Raw genomic sequence first — 22,903 nt, forward strand, 5'->3', positions numbered from 1 at the left:
CCACGCCCGGCTAATTTTTTTTTTTTTTTTTGTATTTTTAGTAGAGACGGGGTTTCACTGTGTTAGCCAGGATGGTCTCGATATGCTGACCTCGTGATCCGCCCGCCTCGGCCTCCCAAAATGCTGGAATTACAGGCATGAGTCACCGCGCCTGGCCTCGTCTTTGGTTTTTAAAACCTTTACTCTTGCCTATGAGTTTTATAATGAGTTAAGTTCTAGGCTGGGCATGGGGACTCACGCCTGTAATCCCAGTGCTTTGGGAGGCCGAGGCCGGCAGATCACAGGAGGTGGGAGTTAGTGACCAGCCTGGCTAACATGGTGAAACCCCGTCTCTACTAAAATACAAAATTAGCCGGGCGTAGAGGCACATGCCTGTAATCTCAGCTACTCTGGAAGCTGAAGTGAGAGAATCACTTGAACCCAGGAGTCAGAGGTTGCAGTGAGCCAAGATCGTGCCAATGCACTCCTGTCTGGGTGACAGAATGAGACTCCGTCTCAAAAAAAAACCAAAAAAAAACTCCACAAAAAATCTTGTGATTTTGATTGCTATTAAATGGAATTATAGATTAATTTGGTGGCTATGAACATTTTAGCATTGTTTTGTGAGATGATATAGCTTGTCATTTATTTAGATTTTCTTTTAAAAAATGTTATTTAATTTTAGTTGTCACAATTAAGAGATAGGCACTATAATCTCCAGTATATAGATTCTATAGGAGAATAAGGGGCTCAACCAAGAGCAAATGGCTATAAGCCAAAGTCTGCCTGACTTTAGAGACCATTTTGCCAGATATTATTTACTCAAAATATTGTCTCCTCTTCTTCTGGGAGAATTATACTTTTGCCCTATCAGTATAAGGCTGGGTCATGTAACTTGCCAGGGCCAATGAAATGTGAGTGGAAGTGACATGTGTTGCCCTCCAGGAGAAGCTTTAAGAGTCTATGTGTATTTTGCTGGTAGCTTCTTTTCCTTTGCCATAAGGCTAGGATGTCTCAGATGAGGGGATATTTCTTTAGCTGGGGTCTTGCTTGGATGTGGCTCTTGTTGGATTTGAGTTCACTTGTGGTTCTGCAACCTCTTAACTGGCTTCTGGAGTTCTCACAAAAGATAATTTGATATTGCTGTTGAGTTGGTTTTCTGTAGGGGAAATGAGGGCCTGGGGCTTCCTGTCCCACCATCTTACTATGTCATTCCTATTTAGATCTTTTACGTGAACACTTTTAAATTCTTTTCATAATGGTCTTAGATATATTTTGTTATATTTATTTCTATAGTCTTACAGTTTTGTTGCTATTATGAATGGTATTCATTTTTTCAACCCTACTTAATTAATCCCTCATTAATTTGGATAATTTATCTGTGGATTCTTTTGGATCCTTTATATGGGCACTCAAAGCATCTCTAAATTATGACAACTCCATCTTTTCCTTTTCAATCCTTATATAGCTTACCTTTTTTTTTTTCGAGACAGAGTCTCACTCTGTTACCCAGGCTGGAGTGCAGTGGTGTGATCTCGGCTCACTACAATCTCCGCCTCCCAGGTTCAAGTGATTCTCCCACCTCAGCCTCCTGAGTAGCTGAGACTACAGGCATGCACCACCATGCCCGGGTAACTTGTGTATTTTAGTAGAGACAGGATTTCACCATGTTGGCCAGCCTGATCACGAACTCCTGACCTCAAGTGATCTGCCTGCCTCGGCCTCCCAAACTGCTGGAACTACAGGAATGAGCCACCATGCCTGGCATATGGCTTACTTCTTTTCCTTGTCATATTGTATTGGATAGAATAGTACTAGTATTAAATAGAATAGCAGGGGTAATATTAGGCATCTGTGTCTTGCTTTCCTTAAACAAGGAAATTAAACAAGGAAGGATTATTTAAAAGTCTATCATTGGCCGGGACCAGTGGCTCATGCCTGTAATCCCAGCACTTTGGGAGGTCAAGATTGGAGGATCATTTGAGGCCAAGAGTTCGAGACCAGCCTGGTCAACACAGAAAGTCCTCATTTCTTAAAAGAAAAAAAAAATTATTATTAAGTATATTTGCAATAGTTTTGTACCTGCTCCTGTTAAGTTTAGGAAATTCTTTTCTATCCCTAATTTGCCAGCAGTGTTTGTTATGAATGAGTGCTGTATTTCCTAAAATGCTTTTCTAGGCCAGGCACAGTGGCTTATGCTAGTAATCCCAGCAGTTTGGGAGGCCAAAATGGGAGGATCACTTGACGCTGGTAGTACAAGACCAGCCTGGGCAGCATGGCAAGACCCAGTCTCTACAAAAAAATACAAAATTAACTGAGCGTGGTGGTGTGCACCTATAGTGTCCCAGCTTCTTGGGAGCCTGGGACAGAAGGATAGTTTGGCCCCAAGAGGTGGAGGCTGCACTGAGCCAGCATCATGCCCATCATGTTTTTTTAATACTGTTGTAATCACAATATATATAATGTTGTCCTATGTCTTTTTTTACTTAACATAAGCATTTTCATGTTATGACATAGTCTTCTAGTCATTATTTTAATGGCTAAATTATCCATCAAGATGTATCGTAAATTAACCATTTTCTATTAATAGACATTTAGATTTGTTCTTTTTTTCCCCATTATTATGAATAGCAGGATAGTTATAGTGGCTAGGAGATTATACGGTGTGGTCTTGAGCAAGTTTTGATCTTTTGAAAGCACCTACCTCATAAAATTGTTTTGAGGATTAAGTGAAGTAATATGTATAATGCATGTAGCACAGTGGTTATTCTGAATACACGGTTCTCAATAAGTGCTAATTAATATCACTGGAATGAATATCTTAATGCGTATAGCCTTTTACTATATTGAAAATTTTAGGATTAATTTTCTGAGATAGAATTAACTTGATCAAAGTTTGTGTACATTTTATGGCCCTGAAATTGCTTTGTAAAAGTCATGTCAGCCAGGCGTGGTGGCTCATACCTGTAATCCCAGCACTTTGGGAGGCTGACATGGGCGGATCACTTGAGATCAGGAGTTCAAGACCAGCCTGCTAACATGGCGAAACCCCATGTCTACTAAAATACAAAAAAATAGCATGTAGTCTCAGCTACTCGGGAGGCTGAGGCAAGGCAATCACTTCAATCTGGGAGGTGGAGGTTGCAGTGAGCCGAGATCGCACCACTGCACTCCAACCTGGGCATCAAAGTAAGGCTCCATCCCCCCAAAAAAAGTTGTGTCATGTAATGCTAACATTTGTAGTAAAGTTACCAACTTCACCGTACTTTGCTGGCATTGGGAATTTCAATTACTTAAAATATTTAAGCTAATTTACAAGTTAATGAGATGGTTAAAAGTTTTAATTATATGTATCTGAACCTTTTAATAAGTGTTTACCACCTCTATTTTCTGTTTTCTGAACTTTGTGTCTTTTCTTTCTTTCTTTTCTTTTCTTCCTTTCTTTTTTTTTTTTTTTTTTTTTTTTTTAGAGACAGTCTCAAACTCCTGGGCTCAAGTTATTCTCCTGCCTCAGTCTCCCAAATTGCTGGGATTACAGGCTTGAGCCACTGCACCCAACCTTCTCTATGTCTTTAGGGACAAACTTATAGGATGAAATTTAAGATGAACTCAGTCATTAGCTTGATACCATGATGTACAAATCCCTGAATTTCAATTTCATTGTTACAATGCCATTGTTTCAAGATGCTCAGTTGGCTATGGAAAGATAGGTCATCTATTCCAACTACTCAGGGGGATCTTTTGAGCCCAAGAGGTCAAGGCTACAGTGAGCCGCGATCATAGCACTGCACTCTAGCCTGGGCAGCAAAGTGAGACTGTCTCAAAAAATAAAATATAAAGTTTATATGGAAAGAAAAAGACCCAGAATAGCCAACTCAATATTGAAGAATAAAGTCAGAGGACTGGCACCACCTGACTTCAAGACTAATAAAGCTACAGTAGTTAAGACACTGGTATTGGCAAGAGAATAGGTAAATACTTTTTTTTTGCTCAATTTTGAGTATTTTTAAATATTCAAATACTTATAATTCCCTACCTTATGAGATTATTTTTGTGCTGAAAAGTTAGCTGTCAAGAAAAATTCAAGGACAAAATAGTCTTTTATATTCACTTATTTATGATTTCTGGTGCTCTTCATTTCTTCCTATATAGCTGGGTTTCTATCTTCAGCCTGAAGAAAATCCTTTAGCAAATCTTCTAGCAACAGATTATTTCATCTTCTATCTTAAAATGCCTTTACTTTAACCTCATTTTGAAGGATATTGCACTGGAATATCTGGCTTGATAGTTTCCTCCTTTTTAACATTTTGAAAGATATTGTCAGTTGTCTTCTGTGCTTTATTTATTTATTTATTTATTTATATTTTTTTGGAGACAGGGTCTCACTCTCTCACCCAGGCTGGAGTGCAGTGGCTCAATCTCGGCTCACTGCAACCTCTGCCTCCCGGGTTCAAGCCATTCTTGTGCCTCAGCCTCCCGAGTAGCACTGGGGTTACAGACATGCACCACCACACTTGGCTAACTTTTATATTTTTAGTAGAGACAGGGTTTTGCCATGTTGACCAGGCTGGTCTTGTACTCATGGCCTCAAGTGATCACCTACTTTGGCCTCCTGAAGTGCTAGGAGTATAGGCGTTAGCCACCGCGTCTGGACCTGGCCTTTATTATTTATGGTAAGAAGTCAGCTGTGATTCATACTATACCTCCACTGTATATAATGTGTGCTTTTCCTCTGGCTTCTTTAAATATCTTTATCTTTGGTTTTTATCGTTTTGACTATTCTATACCTAGATGTGATTTTCTTTGCATTTATCCTCCTTGGGGTTTGCTGAGCTTTTCACATCTTAATATTTTTCATGAAATTTTAGGGAATTTTGTCCATGGTTTCTCGATGTTTTTCTTGTCCTATTCTCATTTTATTCTCCTATCCTCCTTCTGGGACTGCCATTACACATATTTTAGACTGGCTGATATTTTCCTACAGGTTTCTAAGACTTTATTCATTTTTCTTCAGTCTTTTCTTCTTTATTCTCCAGATTGGATAGTTTTTGTTATTTGTCTTCAGTGATTTTGCTGACTCTTCTGTCACCTCTAATCTGCTATTAAACCTATCCAATGAATTATTCATTTCAATGATTTAACTTTTCAGTTATAGAATTTCTTTTTGGTTCTTTTTGTATAGTGTTAATTTATCTGCTGACATTTCCTATCAGTTCACTCATTAAGGCTGCCTTTTAAGCCTTTGAACATATTTATAATAGATTCTTTAAAGTCTTTCCTAAATGTAATATCTGTACCGTATCAGGTTCTGTTTCTTTTCTTTTTTCAGAGACAGGGTCTCACTCTGTCAGCAGGCTGAAAAGTGCAGTGGCACAGTCATAGCTCTTGCAGCCTAAAACTCTTGGCCTCAAGTGATCCTTCCACCTCAGCCTCTTGAGTAGCTAGGACCACAGGCATGTACCACCACACCCGGCTAATTTTTAATTTTTTTTGTAGAGACAAGAGTCTTGCCATGTTGCCTAGGCTAGTCTCAAATTCCTGGCCTCAAGCGATCCTCCTGCCTTGGCCCCCCAAGTGCTGGGATTATAGGCATGAACCTGGCCCTCAGGTTCTGTTTCTATTAGTTGCTTTTTTTTCCCCTTGACTGTGGGTTATCATTTCCTATTTCTTTGCATATTTAGTAAATTTTTATTTTATACTGGACAATATGATCATATTCTATATTATGTTATCTATCTCTGGAGAGTATTAATTTTTGTTCTAGTAGGCTATGCACCTTGACCTTGTGCAGGCTTGTTTTTATGCATTTTAAAGGGTAGGTTTGTAGAAAGCCAATGCATTTTTCAAACTCTTCTAATTTGATACCATTTAGCCTCCAAACTCTGTCTCTTCTGTGGATTTTGTCAACGCATGGCCTTAGACTTTTTTTGGGTGGGTCTAGAGCAGACCTTCATCTACAGTATGGTTTTCATTACTAGAGCATTATCTGTGGGGCATCTCAGCTAGACACTAGCAGTTTTAACAAGGTCTCCCCATTTCTAACTAGGCCTGAAGGCCAACATTTTTCAGCACTGGAAAATCTTGTTAGTATCTTGTTACATTCTCAACTCCATAGCACCTGCTCTTTGGGGAATCGTATGTAGTCTCACTCTCTGCATGGATAGTCCAGACCTTGGCCAAGGACTCATGGGGAGCTCCTACACATACTTTAGTACCCTACTCTGTGCAGCTCCCTCTTCTCCAGTGCCCTGCCCTGCAGATTCCAGGTACTTTCACAACTCCAAAATCTATTCTCTGCCTCCTCAGCTTAGTGGGACCACTGTCCTCTGCTTGGGTTCCATGTCCCAGTTCTGTAGATAGGAAAATTTCCCCAGGCAGACACCCAGGGCAATCACAGGACTAACCTGGTGACTTTCCCTTCTCTCAAGGGATTGTAACCTTGTGCTATCTGTTGTCCAATGCCTGAAAACAATTGTCTCATATATTTTATCCAGTTTTATAGTAGTTTTTGGTTTGAGGGCTCATTTGGTTATTTCATTAATGCTGGGAGGAGAAGCCCCAGTACGTGGTTTTGCCATGTGTTCATAATGTCATCTGATTGAAAATTTTCTATCTATTTCATCTTTTTTTTTTTTTTTTTAGACGGAGTCTTGCTCTGTTGCCCAGGCTGGAGTGCAGTGGCGCAATCTCAGCTCACTGCAAGCTCCGCCTCCTGGGTTCACGCCATTCTCTCGTCTCAGTCTCCCGAGCAGCTGGGATTACAGGCGCCCACCACACGCCTGGCTAGTTTTTTTGTATTTTTAGTAGAGACGGGGTTTCACTGTGTTAGCCAGGATGGTCTCGATCTCCTGACCCCATGATCTGCCCGTCTCGGCCTCCCAAAGTGCTGGGATTACAGGCGTGAGCCACCGCACCCGGCCCTATTTCGTCTTTAACATTTGAAAACCTATGTGAAGAGGCAGCTTGATACTGATAATAATCTCTCATTCTTTCTCCTTGTCCCCACATGATCTCAGCAAAAACGTAAACTCATGTTTAAATGGACATGGTGGTTTGTTTAGTGGTTATTTGAGTGAGGACTTGTAGTTGGTAAACATTTTAAGTCTCTCATTTTGTAATGGTAGTTTGACTCTCTTAAAAGTTCAGATTTGGCTGGGTGAGGTGGCTCATGCCTGTAATCCCAGCACTCTGGGAGGCTGAAGCAGGAAGATCTCTCGAGACCAGCCTGGGCAACATAGTGAGACCCTGTATCTACAAAAAATTACAAAAATTTCCCTAAGCAGTTTAATATAAAGAAAAAAAATTAGCTGGGCATTGTGTACACCTGTAGTTCTAGCGAGTCGGGAGGCTGAGGCAGGAGGATCCTTTGATCCCAGGAGTTGGAGGCTGCAGTGAGCTATGATCGCACCACTGCACATAGCCTGGGCCACAGAACATGATCCTGTCTTGGATAGACAGACAGATAGATGATTGATTGATTGATTGATTCATTGATTGATAGATAGATAGACAGAGTAAGTAAAAGAGTCCAGATTCAAAGTTATTTCAGATCTTTGAAGATAGTACTGGATTATCTTCTGGCATTTAGCATTGCTAACTCATGGGGTGTTTTTGCTAATTTAATTTTATTTTGGTAGCTTGTAGAGTTTTCTGCATATCCTTGTTATTTTGGATTTCATTGTGATGTGTTAACTATGTGGCTTTTTAAATTTTTTCTTTTGCCTTGTTTTTTAGAAATTTATCGTGCTTGAAGTTTGGTAAAATTGTTCAAATAGCACTTATATCTGTCTTTGTTTTATATTTCTCAGTCATTATTTCTTCTGGATCTGTTTTTAATATCTCTTGCCTTTTCTTCTTTTAATTGATATAAAATTCATATACCATAAACACAACCATTTTAAAGTATACAATTTAGTGGTTTTTAGTATATTTTCAGCATTGTGTAACTAAAATTTTTTTGGCAGGGTCTCACTCTGTCACCCAGGTAGGAGTGCAGTGGCTTGGTTATGGTTCACTGCAGCCTTGACCTCCTGGGCTGAGGTAATCCTCCCACTTCAGCCCTCCCAATAGTTGGGACTAGAGCTGTGCACCACCACACCTAGTTAATTTTTTGGTATTTTTTTATAGAGATGGGGTTTTGCCACATTGGCCAGGGTAGTCTCAAACTCCTGGGCTCAAGTGATCCTCCCGCCTTGGCCTCCCAAAATGCTGGGACTATAGGCGTCAGCCACTGCTTCTTGCCTGTATAACTATTATCACTATCCAATTCCAGTAAATTTTCATCCTGAAAAAGAAACCGTGTACTCATTAGCAGCCACTCTACTTACTTTCATTCTCTATGCCTTGGCAAACACTAATCTACTTTCTGTCTCTGTCGATTTGCTTATTTTGGACATCTCATATAAATGGAATCATACAATATGTAGCATTTTGTGTGTGGGTTCTTTAAGTATTATGTTTTCAAGGTTTATCCATGTTGTTTCATGTCACAGTACTTCATTTCTTTTTATGGCTGAGTACTCCCCATTTGGTTAAGCCATTCATCATTTGATGGGCATTTGGGTTGTTTCTACTTTTAGCCATTATGAGTAATCCTGCTGTGAGCATTCATGTACTAATTTTTCTTTTAAATTTGCTCTTTTTCTGTGTCCAGTCTAACCATCCATAGAGTTTTAATTTCAAACACTGTATCTTTAATTTCTAAGATTTCTTTTCTCTTTTTCTTTTCTTTTCTTTTTTTTTTTTTTTTTTTTGAGAGTCTCGCTCTGTCACCCAGGCTGGAGTGCAGTGGCACAATCTCAGCTCACTGCAACCTCCACCTCCCAGGTTCTAGCAATGCTCCTGCCTCAGCCTCCCAAGTAGCTGGGATTACAGCCGCCTGCCACCACGCCTGGCTAATTTTTAAAATATTTTTAGTAGAGACGGGGTTTCACCACGTTGTCCAGGCTGGTCTCGAACTCCTGACCTCAGGTGATCCACCAGCCTTGGGCTCCCAAAGTGCTGGAATTACAGGCATGAGCCACCATGCCTGGCCAATTTCTAAGATTTCCTTTTTTTTTTTTGAGGCAGAGTCTCACTCTGTCACCCAGGCTGGGGTGCAGTGGCGCAATCTCAGCTCACTGCAAGCTCCGCCTCCCGGGTTCACGCCATTCTCCTGTCCCCGCCTCCTGAGTAGCTAGGATTACAGGCACCCGCCAGTAGTCCCTAAGATCCCGATTTTAGGCAGATCACCTAGAGGCATAGTGTTGCATGCCTCTAATCCCAGCTACTTGGGTGGCTGAGGCATAAGNGTTCTAGCAATGCTCCTGCCTCAGCCTCCCAAGTAGCTGGGATTACAGCCGCCTGCCACCACGCCTGGCTAATTTTAAAATATTTTAGTAGAGACGGGGTTTCACCACGTTGTCCAGGCTGGTCTCGAACTCCTGACCTCAGGTGATCCACCAGCCTTGGGCTCCCAAAGTGCTGGAATTACAGGCATGAGCCACCATGCCTGGCCAATTTCTAAGATTTCCTTTTTTTTTTTGAGGCAGAGTCTCACTCTGTCACCCAGGCTGGGGTGCAGTGGCGCAATCTCAGCTCACTGCAAGCTCCGCCTCCCGGGTTCACGCCATTCTCCTGTCCCCGCCTCCTGAGTAGCTAGGATTACAGGCACCCGCCAGTAGTCCCTAAGATCCCGATTTTAGGCAGATCACCTAGAGGCATAGTGTTGCATGCCTCTAATCCCAGCTACTTGGGTGGCTGAGGCATAAGCATAGCTTGAACCCAGGAGGCAGATGTTGCAGTGAGCCGAGATAGCACCATTGCACTCCAGCCTGGGTGACAGTGTAAGACTGCAACTCAAAAAAAAAAAAAAAGGTTCATGCCTGAGAGTCATTCTTGAATTTTTCAGCCCTCAGCTCTCAATTAGTTCATGTACTAGACTTGTGTTTGTTACATAATGAGTTGATTAATTAAAAAATACAAGAATATCAGAACTATCAGTTCTGAAGCTTTCAGGCATTAAACATGACCTTGTGGAAATTAACAGAAAATAAAAATTGATTTAGCAAATGTAAAATATTGAAAAGATGAGGTTAAATGTCCTAATCTCGTAAAGTAATTCTAAATGTTCAAGCAATTTGCTGATGCATAGCCATTTCCAGTCATATTTTAAATCTTGTAGATAATCTTTTCATTAGAGAAAAGCCTTCTTGTCTCACCAGTTTAATAAACAAATCCAGAAATCCTGGTTCTTACCCACACTGCTTGTTTGACTTTGTTTCTATTTCTTCTCACACAGAAATACAGTCCACACTGCCCGGAATCTCTGCAAAGCTGACTTGGACTTCAGAGGAAGGCAGCTATCCTCAGGATATGACAGGGGTAACACCCTTCCAGATGACTTTTGAGGCAGGTTTTGTTGTGGTCTTATAAATTACTAATGATTTTATTCTTATTTTTCTGCAAATCTAATAACAGGAAAGAAAAGCCTAGGTCCCTCAAAGTTCCAAGCTGAAATGAAATAAGGCATTGGGTTCCCAAACTTGCCTGTGCAGACATGAGATCACCTAGGAACTCCCAAAATACTGTGGTCTGTGTCCCATTCTGAGTGACTGTGATTTAATTGGTCTGGGTGTTGTACTTATTAGTCTTCTTGGGCTTTGATAACAAAATACCACAGAATAGATGGCTTAAGCGATAGAGATTTATTTTCTCATAGTTCTGGAGGCTAGACGTCCAAGATCAAGGTGCTGTCAGGGCTGGCTTCTGGTGAGGCCTCTTTTCCTGGCTTGTAGACTACTGCCTTCTTACTGTGTCCTTACATGGCTTTTTTTCTGTGTGTGCATGAAAAGAAAGAGATCTCTAATGTCTCTTTATTTTTATTGAAATTTTTTTTGGTAGAGATGTGGTCTTGCTATGTTGCACAGGCTGGAGTGCAGTGGCTATTCGCAGGTACAGTCATAGCACACTACAGACTTGAACTCCTGAGCTTAAGTGATCTTCCTGCCTCAGCCTGCAAAGTAACTGGTAGCTGGGACTACAGGTGGGAACTACTGGCACCTGGCTCTGGTGTATCTTTTTATAAGGACACCAGTCCTATTAAGACCTGGGGTCAGGGCCCTACCCTTATGGCCTCATTTAATCTTAATAACCTCCTGAGGGCCCTACCTTCAAACACAGTCACTTTGGGGCTTAGGACTTCAGCATATGGATTTTGAGGGACGCAATTCCATCCATAACAGGTATGGCCTAGGCTTTGGAACATTTTTTAGATCCCAGGTGATTCCTAATATGCAGATGAATTTGAGAACCACTGAAATAAGCCTTTATTTGAATTTGGATCTCCTGATAAAGAAAATAAAAAGTGACTCCCAGTGCAGATCCTACTTGGATACATTTTTATTAGTTTGGTTTAGAGATCTCTTTATCGACTTATTTGTAGTCCAGATTTATGAGGGTGATAATTCACTCTCCATTCCCTTTAACAGTTCTCTCATCTCCTATTTTCCTTCCTTGGAGTTGGTGGAGACATAACAAATTAGAGTGCTTTAAACATTCTCCTAGAAGCCCTTGGGCAACCTTTCTCCATATTTGAATAATGATATGCTCATTCTGAAAGGAATGGGTATGGTATCAGGACAACAGATATCCCTAGCTGTGCCTTATCTTCTTTAGGAGAATGGAGGGTAAACAATCTGGAGCAATTAATGATTAGTCAGCTGTGAAACTATTCATGTCAAGTAGCAGTAAAATGGTGATTCCAGTGAACCAAAAAGGGCAATTCTAGGAAATGAGGTTCTGTGTTTCAGTCAGCCTGAACAAGCAGTAATTTGTATACATAACATTTAGATATATTGTTTAAGCATCCTGACAAGTCTGTGAAGTGGGTTGGGTGAGGATTATCACCCCATTTTACAGATCAGAAAGTTGAGATTCAGAGAACTTGACTGACTCTCCCAGTGTCATACAACAGTTAAGTGGCAGAATTAGAACTTGAACCAAAGTCTGACTCATATAGATCAGGGCTATTTCAATATTTACTTATTCATCCAGACACGTGTGTTTGTTCAAGTCAGTGTCAGTGAGCTAGATACTATCTGTAGGTACATTGTCTTAAGATATATTACTTGATCCCAAGGAACTTGGAATATAAATAGAAAGATCAAGAAGTAAACACATAATTACAATACGGCGTGATTCCCAGGATGGATGATAGAAGTGAGCCCTGAATGCTGTGTTAGCATGGAGGAAGGGCACCTAATCCGTGGGAAGAGGTCGAAGTCTGGAGGTCTTGACGAGACTGAAAAACAGATTTGCTGGCTGTAGGAGATTCTGACACTTGAAAGAATAGGAAGTTGTTATCAGAGTGATAAAGTTTCTCTTATTTTTTTTCTTTATTGCAAAAGTAGTGTTTCCCTCAGAAAAATCAAAGCATGATCAAAACAGACATTTAGAATACACATAATTTGGCCTTTCAGGGCAGCCATTATTAATACCTTGGTATACATCTTTTCACAATAGAGTGGGGCATTTCAATTTAAGATATTCAGAATGGAACAGTTCCAAGCCGTGGCCATGGAAATAGGTGGCTGGGAATGCGTGGAGGTCAAGGTCATTATTGTTGAAGAGGTCAGGGAACTGCGAGACTAAGTTATTGCTTAGGCTGGTTATCTGCTTGGATATGGATGTCAGTCAAGATGATGACAGCATTTAGCGTACAGAGGAAAATTGTGAGCTTAGTGACCAGGAGTCAGCTGGTGATGGAGATGAAAAGTAAAAGAATAGTATAGTCAAATGGCATTAGCCTCAAGGGAACAAGGATTTCCTCACGGATTTCTTCCATTATATCTCATTGTTTTTGGTATTGTGCAGCTATGTAAACAATATTTGAATGAAGAGAATGGGAAGAGATAAATGGGAGATTGTAAAAGATTTCATCATGAACCCCTCAATTGAGGAGAAAGGTTAAGTAACAAGGTTTACAGCAAAAACTAATAGAGATATCCATGGAAAAGCTATAATAAATGATCCATTCATTTGGGCCTGCGAGGAAAGTTAATTGCAAGGAAGACTGAGGAAGAAATTTCTTCATTTAGGAGAAATATTGGATTTTGTGTTTACGCCCACAGCTAGTCTTACATCTTGGGGTTCATTAGGCTGGGTAACATGTCCCTCCAAAAGCAATCTGATTTTATAAGATCTTCTCGACAGCTTTATCAAGTTTAATATTTATTTTTGTAATAATACTAAGTGATCAGGTGAATGGAGTTATACATATATACATACAAACACATATATGCACAAACATATCTATATATTTATACATCTGTACTTCTGTGTGTATGTATCCAAGGTAAGATGGGAAGAAACTGAGACTTTCTTCTAGAAAGTAATATAAGGGCTCATGACTGCGTAAGTTCATATTTAAAAGCATACTTCTATATTCTGTCATATAATTAGACATATTTAAAGGTGAAGACTAAAACCGTATGATTCAATAATGGTTTCTGTTCTGCAGGGCTGGCAGCATCTATTTTTTTCATAACAGTAAATAAGTAAGTTCACTGCTTCTGTAGGTATGTCAGGCTGGGGTACTGGGTCTCTAACACCCAACACCCAACACCCAACTGTAAAAGGCTTTGTCGTCTGTCTCTTCCTCTCTCTAATAATTATTTCTTTTTTTGTTGTTTTTTTGAGACGAAGTCTTGCTCTGTCGCCCAGGCTGGAGTGCAGTGGCGTGATCTCAGCTCACTGCAAGCTCCACCTCCTGGGTTCATGCCATTCTCCTGCCTCAACCTCCCGAGTAGCTGGGACTACAGGTGCTCGCCACCATGCCCAGCTAATTTTTCATATTTTTAGTAGAGGTGGGCTGTGTTAGCCAGGATGGTCTTGATCTCCTGACCTCGTGATCTGCCTGCCTTAGCTTCCTAAAGTGTACATCTTTAGGATTACAGGCGTGAGCCACCACGCCTGGCCTCCTCTCTCTAATAATTTTATGAGTAGATCTTAAAAGGGGCCTCTAACCCCTTTTAAGGGGTTAGTTGTGTTGTATTAACTATCCTCTCTGACCTGACATTAGTCACTTTATCCTAAGTCTGGGTTAGGTTCAGTCCTTCTGCTGTATTCCTTTAGCACCTCATTTATGTAAATTTCACATTGTCATCTAAATTAGTCTGTCTCATCTACTGAACTGTGAACTCTTCTAATTCTGAGATTGTCTTATTTATTTTTATAAGTCCGGGTACATAATAAGACACATTAATATTTTATAAGTGAGTAAATGCATATATTAAATAGTCATACATAAGCATTGCTTGTTAGGCTCTATAAAAAATAATGATGGATTATATATTACCCCATTCAGATAGCTACTTGTATACACAGAAAATGAACATTTTTGGAGAGGCAGCACTGCATTAGAATGTGGACTTTGGAGTTAGCTCTAGTTATGAATCCCACTGCTGCCACTTAACTAGCTGTGTGTGACCTTGGACAAATTAATTAGCTTATTGAGTCTCATTATCCTCTTCTATAAAATGGAGTTATTTCTTACTTGCATAGAAACTGCTTGGCATGTAGCAAGTATTCAGTAAATATCATCATTATTCATTGTAGCCTCTCTCCAGTAGTTGCTCAAGGAACTTTCACTTCGCTTGTCTTACTGTTAGATATAATTAGCCCTCTCTATGATACACCCTATAATCACCAAGGTTACAAAGCTTTGAAACTGTTCCAAGAAGTTGTTTTGGAAGTGGTAAGTACAGAAAACGCTTTAAAGACTATTGCTTTTTGGTTTAAACATTTTATACTAAAATTTCAAAAATGAAGGATGTGACTATGATATGTATGCCGACTGCAGTTATTATTTAATTACCACTGTTTACATGCCTGAATAATCCTAGACATGTTTACAGAATTTTCTAATAATCCCCTATTGATTTTGGTAATATATATATATATATTTTTTTTTGAGACGGAATCTCACTCTGTCACCCAGGCTGGAGTGCGGTGGCACAATCTCAGCTTACTGCAACCTCCATCCCAGGTTCAAGCGATTCTTGTGTCTTAGCCTCCCAGGTAGCTGGGATTACAGGCGCGTGCCATCATACTCGGCTAATTTTTTTGTATTTTTTTAGTAGAGGTGGGGTTTCACCATGTTGGCCAGGCTGATCTTGAACTCCTGACCTCAAGTGATCTGCCCACTTCAGCATCCCAAAGTGCTGGGATTACAGGCATGAGCCACCCTACCCAGCCCATTTTTGTAATAATTTTTTCAAATACTTTTTCAAATAATTTTTTTTTTTTTTTTCCGGACGGAGTCTTGCTCTGTCACCTAGCCTGGAGTGCAGTGGTGTGATCTCAGCTCACTGCAACCTCCGCCTTCCAGGTTCAAGCAGTTCTTTGTCTCAGCCTCCCGAGTAGCTGGGATCACAGGTGCCTGCCACCACTCCAGGCTCAATTTTGTATTTTTAGTAGAGACGGGGTTTCACCATCTTGGCCAGCCCTGGCCTTGAACTCCTGACCTGAGGTGATCCACCCACCTTGGCCTCCCAAAGTGCTGGGATTACAGGTGTGAGCCACTGCACCTGGCCCAATTTTTTCTATTTTTAAATCCCAACCTATTGCCACAGTTTTGACTTCTTTTCAGTGTACTTATAAAAAACATTAAAAGGCCAGGTGCAGTGGCTTATGTCTGTAATTCTAGCACTTTGGGAGGCCAAGGTGGGAGGACTGCTTGAGGCCAAGAGTTTGAGACCAGCCTGGGCAACATAATGAGACCCTGTCTCTGCAGAAAATTAAAAAATAAAAATTAGCCAGGTGTGGTGGTACACACTTGTAGTCCTAGCTACTTGGGAGGCTGAGGTGGGAGGGTCGCTGGAGCCCAGGAGTTCGAGGTTACAGTGAGCTATGATCATGCCACTGCATTCCAGCCTGAGTGACAAAGTGAGACCTTATTTCTAAAAAAAAAAAAAAAAAAAAAAAAATAGTAATAAATAAAATAAAAATATTATAATAGCTTATCCTTCTATATTTGTGTGTTTCTTATTTTTGTGTTACCAAATTTTGACATCTGGGACCTTTTTTTTTTTAAACATATATCTAGTACATGGCTCTGTATTCTCTGAGCCAACAATAAAAACCTACTGATTTCTGATTGTATTTCTTCTTTCACTTTTTTGGACTTCTGCATTTTCTAGGAGACTGTTTCTAACTTTGGTTTTAGGAACACTACAATAGTGAGTCAGTATAGGTAAGTGGTTCATGCTAAAGATCTAGAGCCAAATCGACCTGGCTAACGGACAAGTTGTTTAACCTTTTTGAGACTGTTTTGTAAAACACTTATTTTTTTTTCCTTCATTTTTAAAAATCCAGATCCTGCACAATCTTTTATTTATAAAATTTGGGTACCTAATAGAGTTTTTGTGAAGGTTAAATGAGATAATATAAATAAGATACCTTAGCACCATTCCTGCAGTAAAGTCTTCACCTAGTGGTAAATCTTATATTTGTAGGGAAGTGTTTGTAGTATATTGGCAAGAACATGGGCAATTGGTATTAGAAAGACTTAAGGTCACTCAAAAAACAAAAAAGAAAGACTTACAGTCAAGTTCTGGCTGTACCACTGAACAGCTAAGTGACCTTAGGCATGTTGCTTAACTTTACTGAGCCTCTTAAAAAAAGTCTACAAAGAAGGGGCCGGGCACGGTGGCTCACGTCTGTAATCCCAGCACTTTGGGAGGCCGAGGTGGACAGATCACCTGAGGTCAGGAGTTCGAGACCAGCTGGCCAACATGGTGAAACCCCATCTCTACTGAAAATACAAAAAATCAGCCAGGCATGGTGGTGCGCACCTGTAGTCCCAGCTACGCAGGAGGCTGAGGCAGGAGAATCGCTTGAACCTGAGAGGCAGAGGTTGCAGTGAGCCGAGATCATGCCACTGTACTCCAGCCTGGGCAACAAGAGCAAAACTCCATCTCAAAAAAAAAAAAAAAAAAAAAAAAAAAAAAATCTACGAAGAAGAGATTGTAATACCTACCATTCAGGATTATTGTGAGGTAGTATATATATAACAACTGCACAATACTTGTCACATAGTAGGTATTCAATGAGTGATATCTATTATTGTTACCATGTATAATATACAGTTTCTTTTTTTTTTTTCTTTTGGAGACGGAGTCTAGCTCTGTCACGCAGGCTGGAGTGCAAGGGCACCATCTTGGTTCACTGCAACCTCCACTTCCCAGGTTCAAGCAGTTCTCCTGCCTTAGCCTCCTGAGTAGCTGGGATTGCAGGCGCATGCCACCATGCCTGGCTAATTTTTGTATTTTTAGTAGAGATGGGGTTTCACCATGTTGGCCAGGTTGGTCTCGAACTCCTGACCTCAGGTGATTCGCCCACCTCAGCCTCCCAAAGTGCTGGGATTACAGGCATGAGCCAACATGCCCAGCCTACGCTTTCAAATATATGGATCCTTAAAACAGTTCTGTGAGGTCAAAGGGCTAGGTTTTATCCCTGTTTTGCAGATTAGGAAATGAGGTCCAGGGCAGTGACTTTTTTTTTCCATGAGCATTTAATTTTTCTTTTTACAGAACCAGTACTAAAACACAGGTCTTCTGACTTTTGAGCTTTTTGCTCTACAACTTTTCATTATAAATAAATGTTTGGATTAATGGATTGATGTCAAAAATAGGTTCCTTTTAGTGTTTGACTCCACTCCACTTTGACTCCACTCAAAGGATTCTTTTTTAAAAATTTCTTTCTAAAAAAGCATAACTCAGATTCTTAATACAGATTGTTCCAAAGCACATTAGGATGGTGGAGTTATTCTTATCAACTTCAGTCTGAATTACTTTTAAATTTGTCCCCAAAAGTGGTTTTGACATTATGAGTTTTACTCTGATCTTTGTTCTTGTGTCTCCTGAAGTTCCATGTAACAGATACTCTAACCCAAGAAGTGATAGCCATTTAAGATTTTCTTTTGCATACAATTCTCATTCTCAAAGATGTCTCCCTTTGGTTGCCCAAAAAGCTTTCTGAGGTATAGTTACTTTTAGAAGAGAAAAAATACCATAATTCAATTCATTTGTGCTCTTGAGATTGTGTATGTGTGGTAGGTGTTTTTGTTGTATTATTACAGGTTGATGAAAAGCCCAGAACCTTGATGACAGATTGTCTGGTTATAAAGCATTTTTTACGTAAAATCATCATGGTGCACCCTAAGGTAAGCTGTTGCTTCGTACAATAATGATTCTCTTGTTTAAGTCATTGTTTTCCAGAGACCTTTACTATGTAGGACATGGACAGATATGATTGGTTCTTTTTCTTTCAATGAAGATGATTAAAATGTTTAAAATTTGAGGTCATGGTGGCTCATACTTGTAATACCCACACTTTGGGAGGCCGAGGCGGGAGGATTGCTTAAGTCTAGGAGTTTACGACCAGCCAAGGCAACATGGTGAGACTCTGTCTCTACAAAAAAATTTTTTTTTAATTAGTCAACTGTGGTAGTCAGCTCCTGTAATTCCAGTTCCTCAGGAGAGTGAAGTGAGAGGATTGCTTGAGCCCAGGAGGTTGAGTCTGCAGTGAGCCATGATTGTGCCACTGCCCTTTGCCCCTCCGGCATAGGGTGGGGACAGAGTGAAGGGACCCTTTCTTTGGGGGAAAAAAAAAAAAAAAAAAAAAAAAAGGACAAACCTTTCCAACTTTTTCAATTATTGAATGATTTTGGTTTCTATTGTCCTCAAGGACTTTTTTTTTTTTTTTTTTTTTTTTTTTTTAGAGAGGAGGACCAAAGGGGTCTCAACTATCATTGGGCCCAAGGCTAGTCTCTTTAAAACTCCCCAGGCCTTTAAAACCAAAATTCCTACTTTGCCCTGCCCAATGTGCCTGGGATTACAGGGGTTTGAAGGGGGGCCACCGCTCGGCCCCCAAAAGGGCAATCTTTTTTTTTTTTTTTTTTTTTTTTTGAGGACGACTCTCACCTTCTTGGGTCCTAGTGAGTGACGTGGATCCTCGGGGCTCACTGCAACCTCTGCCTCTCAGATTCAAGCCATTCTCCTGCCTCCGCCTTCCTAGTAGCTGAGATTACAGGTGTGCACCACCATGCCCCGCTAATTGTATTTTTAATAGAGACAGGGTTTCATTATGTTGGCCAGGCTGGTCTCAAACTCCTGACCTCAGGTGATCCACCCACCTCGACCTCCCAAAGTGCTGGAATTACAGGTGATCTCAGCTCACTGCAAGCTCCGCCTCCTGGGTTCACGCCATTCTCCTGTCTCAGCCTCCCGGGTAGCTGGGACTACAGGCGCCGCCACCTCGCCTGGCTAGTTTTTTGTATTTTTTTAGTAGAGACGGGGTTTCACCGTGTTAGCCAGGATGGTCTCGATCTCCTGACCTCGTGATCCGCCCGTCTCGGCCTCCCAAAGTGCTGGGATTACAGGCTTGAGCCACCGCGCCCGGCCAAGGCAATCTTAATGATGGTTATGTGTTATAGCTGAGAAACCTCTGGATAGAGAGAGCTTTGTTTTGGGTTATTTTCAGTTTTTTTATTTATTATTATTATTGCTTTATTGTATCACTTTAGATACCTCTTCCCTCCTCTGTGCTTTGTTTTTTGTTAAACCTAGATAATAAACCTTGCTGTTTATCTCCTTTTCTAAAATGACTATAAGAACAAATAAGGATTTTTTTTTCCCGAGACAGGGTTCTGCTCTGTCACCCACGCTGGAGTGCAGTGGCTTGATCTTGGCTCACTGCAGCCTCCACCTCCCAAGTTCAAGTGATTCTCCTGCCTCAGCTCCCTGAGTGGCTGGGATTACAGGTGTGCACCACCACACCTAGCTAATTTTTGTATTTTTAGTAGAGATGGGGTTTCGCCATGTTGGCCAAGCTGATCTTGAACTCCTAGCCTCAAGTGATCCACCTGTCTCAGACTCCCAAAATGCTGGGATTATAGGTGTAAGCCATCATGCCTGGCCAAGAAATTTTGATAGAATATCAAGAGCAAGACCCTGCCTCAAAAAATTAAAAAAAAAAAAAGCTAACTGTATTCCATTGTGTATATACCACATTTTCTTTATCAACAGAAACACAAATACTATATGATTTCACTTATATGTGGAATCTGAAAAAATCAAATTCATAGTAGAGAATAGAATGGTGGTTACCAGAGGCTGGGAGTGGGTCAAGGAAGGAAATAGGGAGTTGTTAGTTAAAGGGTACAAAGTTTCAGTTAGACAGGAGGAATAAGTTTTTAGAATCTTATTTCACAGGGGGGTGACTATAGTCAATAATAATATATTATGTATTTCAAAATAGCTGAGAGTAAATTTCAAATGTCTCACCACAAGAAATGCTAGTAAGTTATGTGATAGATGTTAATCTACTTGATTTAATCATTCCACATTGTATACATATATCAAAACACCACACTGTACCCTATGAATGTATACAGTTATAGTTTATCAATTAAAAGTAATACTAATTTAAAATTTTAAACTTATCCTTTTCCTTTAGGGATTAGATATGGAAGTTTTTAATCTGTATCTTGGCTCATGTTCAATCTCACACTTAATTTATTGTTTTGCAGGTCAGATTTAATTTCAGTGTAAAAGTAAATGGAATCTTCTCCACAGAGATCTTTGGGTAAGTTCTTAGGTCTATGGCTTAAGATGATGCTATGGCTCTGCAGTTTTTCTCAGCTATTATTGTCCTATTTCCAAAAGATTCACAGTTTGATATCTTGACCCAAAGTCACCTTGAAACTAATTTTCTGACACCCCCACATTTTATTATTTTAGTAGATTCATCCCTGTCTCTAGAGGGGGTAAACTTAAATATTACCATTTTTCCCTTGGTTAGTTACGGAATTCTAGTAATCACTGGGGTGGTAGTAGTCATGGGCCAAAATTTGTGTCAAACAGATTGATTTTAGAATATTTGAGAGATGGCTTAGCTTTGCTTTGCTTTGCAGGGTAGAGAATGAACCCACTTTGAACCTTGGGAATGGAATTGCTCTTGTGGTCGACTCTCAGCATTATGTGAGGTGAAGGCGTAAAGCCTTGTTGTCCCTCTGCATGTTTTACTCTCCTCTCTTGAGTATGAATGTGGGTAGAAATTGGAAATTGTCTCACTTGTCATTTGTAAGTGCCAGGTGTCAGCTTCTCTATAAGAAAAGCAGAAGTAAACTTTTTTTTTAATGTTGAAAACTACTATTTTAAGTTATTTATGTACCTGAATCTATTCTAAATGACCTGAAGACATGTGCCTTCTTCTCTCCAAGCCTTATTTTCTTCTGTAAATGAAACGAAACAGACCCTGCTAGTTCCAATCCCATTTAGGCATGAGAAGAGAAGACTGAATTTAAAACTTTACTTGAATTCTTGCCTAGAGAGATAGTATGAATACAAAGGAATTCATTGTACGTTATTTTTTGTGCATCAGCATTTTGCATAGATTTGGAAATCATCTCTCTGTCCATCTCCATCTTCTTCAGACTCCAAGAAAGTAAATCTAGTCAGGCACAGTGGATCATGCCTATAATCCCAGCACTTTGGGAGGCTAAAGTGTATGGATCACTTGAGGTCAAGAGTTTGAGACCAGCCTGGCCAAAATGGCAAAACCCCATCTCTGCTAAAAATACAAAAATTAGCTGGGCGTGGTAACACATGCCTGTAATCCGAGCTACTTGGGAGGCCAAAGCATGAGAATCGCTTGAACTCGGAAGGCGGAGGTTGCAGTGAGCCGAGATCACGCCACTGCACTCCAGCGACAGAGCAAGACTCCGTCTCAAAAAATAGTAATAATAAAAAATGTAAAAAATCCATGGAGGAGGTGGTAAACAATATGGAACACACAGAGCCCTTCTGTCTTGCCTTCCTGTGCCATTTAACTACCACAGAATCCAAAGCGAAAATGAATTATATCAAGAAAAGACCTAACATATGCTTAAGTCCAATTAATTTATTCTTTCTTTTTTTTTAGACAGGGTCTCACTCTGTTCAATCCAGATGCCATCATAGCTCACTGCAGCCTCGAATTCCTGGGCTCATTTTCCCACCTCAGCCTCCCGAGTAGCTAGTAGCTAGGACCACAGAAATATGCTACCATATGCTGCTAATTTTTTTTTTTTGGAACGGAGTCTCACTCTGTCACCCAGGCTGGAGTGCAGATCTCGGCTCACTGCAACCTCCACCTCCTGGGTTCAAGTGATTCTCCTGCCTCAGCCTCCTGAGTAGCTGGAACTACAGGCACACGTGACCATGCCCGGCTAATTTTTTTGTACTTTTAGTAGAGATGGGGTTTCACCATGTTGGCCAGGATGGTCTCGATCTCCTGACCTCGTGATCCACCCGCCTCGGCCTCCCAAAGTGCTGAGATTACAGGCATGAGCCACTGCGCCCAGCCCATATGCTGCTAATAAAAAAAAATTTTTTTTGTAGAGATGAGGGTGTTGCCTAGGCTGGTCTCAAACTCCTGGACTCAAGCAATCATCCTGCCTCGGCCTTTCAAAGAGCTGGGATTACAGATGTGAGCCACTGTGTCCAGCCCTAATTTAGTCTTTATTCATTAGTTTCTGCCTCTATTTATGTGCCCAGAGGCAACACTAGTAGTCAAAGTCTCTTAAGGCTTAAAGAGACTGCCCTTGGTTTTTAGTCTGTTTTCTTATTCTCACCCAAAATTACACCTCAGATGAGAATATTTTTGTCATTTAATATACAGGTTATAATTTCCCCACCCCATATCTTTCTTTAGTGATCCTCTAATACTAAACAATCCTTACAGGTAGCAGCTTATCATCATAGTTGTACTGACACAAGTTTAAGCCTCTGAGCCAATTTTTGTAGATGTGTTTCCTTGGATGACCTGATTAGAGATAAAGGAAAAGTTCATTAATATTTCCTCTCTTTTAATTAATTCATTCATTCTTTTTTTTTTTTTTTTT

The 22,903-nt window shown here is 40.4% G+C and overlaps 1 protein-coding gene across 19 annotated transcripts in view; it reads left to right on the forward strand.

The window, feature by feature from the left end:
• Nucleotides 1-22,903, forward strand: part of LOC108518691 (CAAX prenyl protease 2) — a 106,967-nt gene that overhangs the window by 38,505 nt on the left and 45,559 nt on the right. For 14 of the 19 annotated variants that reach the window (XM_017857278.1, XM_017857289.1, XM_017857285.1 and 11 more), the window contains 4 exons: nucleotides 10,259-10,368; nucleotides 18,098-18,181; nucleotides 20,549-20,604; nucleotides 20,933-21,004. The exons of 1 other annotated variant lie outside the window; for it this stretch is intronic. In XM_017857278.1, the coding sequence (XP_017712767.1) occupies nucleotides 10,259-10,368; nucleotides 18,098-18,181; nucleotides 20,549-20,604; nucleotides 20,933-21,004 (322 nt within the window). The remainder of the gene's footprint in view (nucleotides 1-10,258; nucleotides 10,369-18,097; nucleotides 18,182-20,548; nucleotides 20,605-20,932; nucleotides 21,005-22,903) is intronic. 4 more of the 19 variants (XM_017857284.1, XM_017857282.1, XM_017857280.1 and 1 more) reach the window with 2 other exon arrangements.

The sequence above is a fragment of the Rhinopithecus bieti genome, unplaced genomic scaffold, assembly GCF_001698545.2.
Source record: "Rhinopithecus bieti isolate Rb0 unplaced genomic scaffold, ASM169854v2 scaffold_44159, whole genome shotgun sequence".
Lineage (NCBI taxonomy): Eukaryota > Metazoa > Chordata > Mammalia > Primates > Cercopithecidae > Rhinopithecus > Rhinopithecus bieti.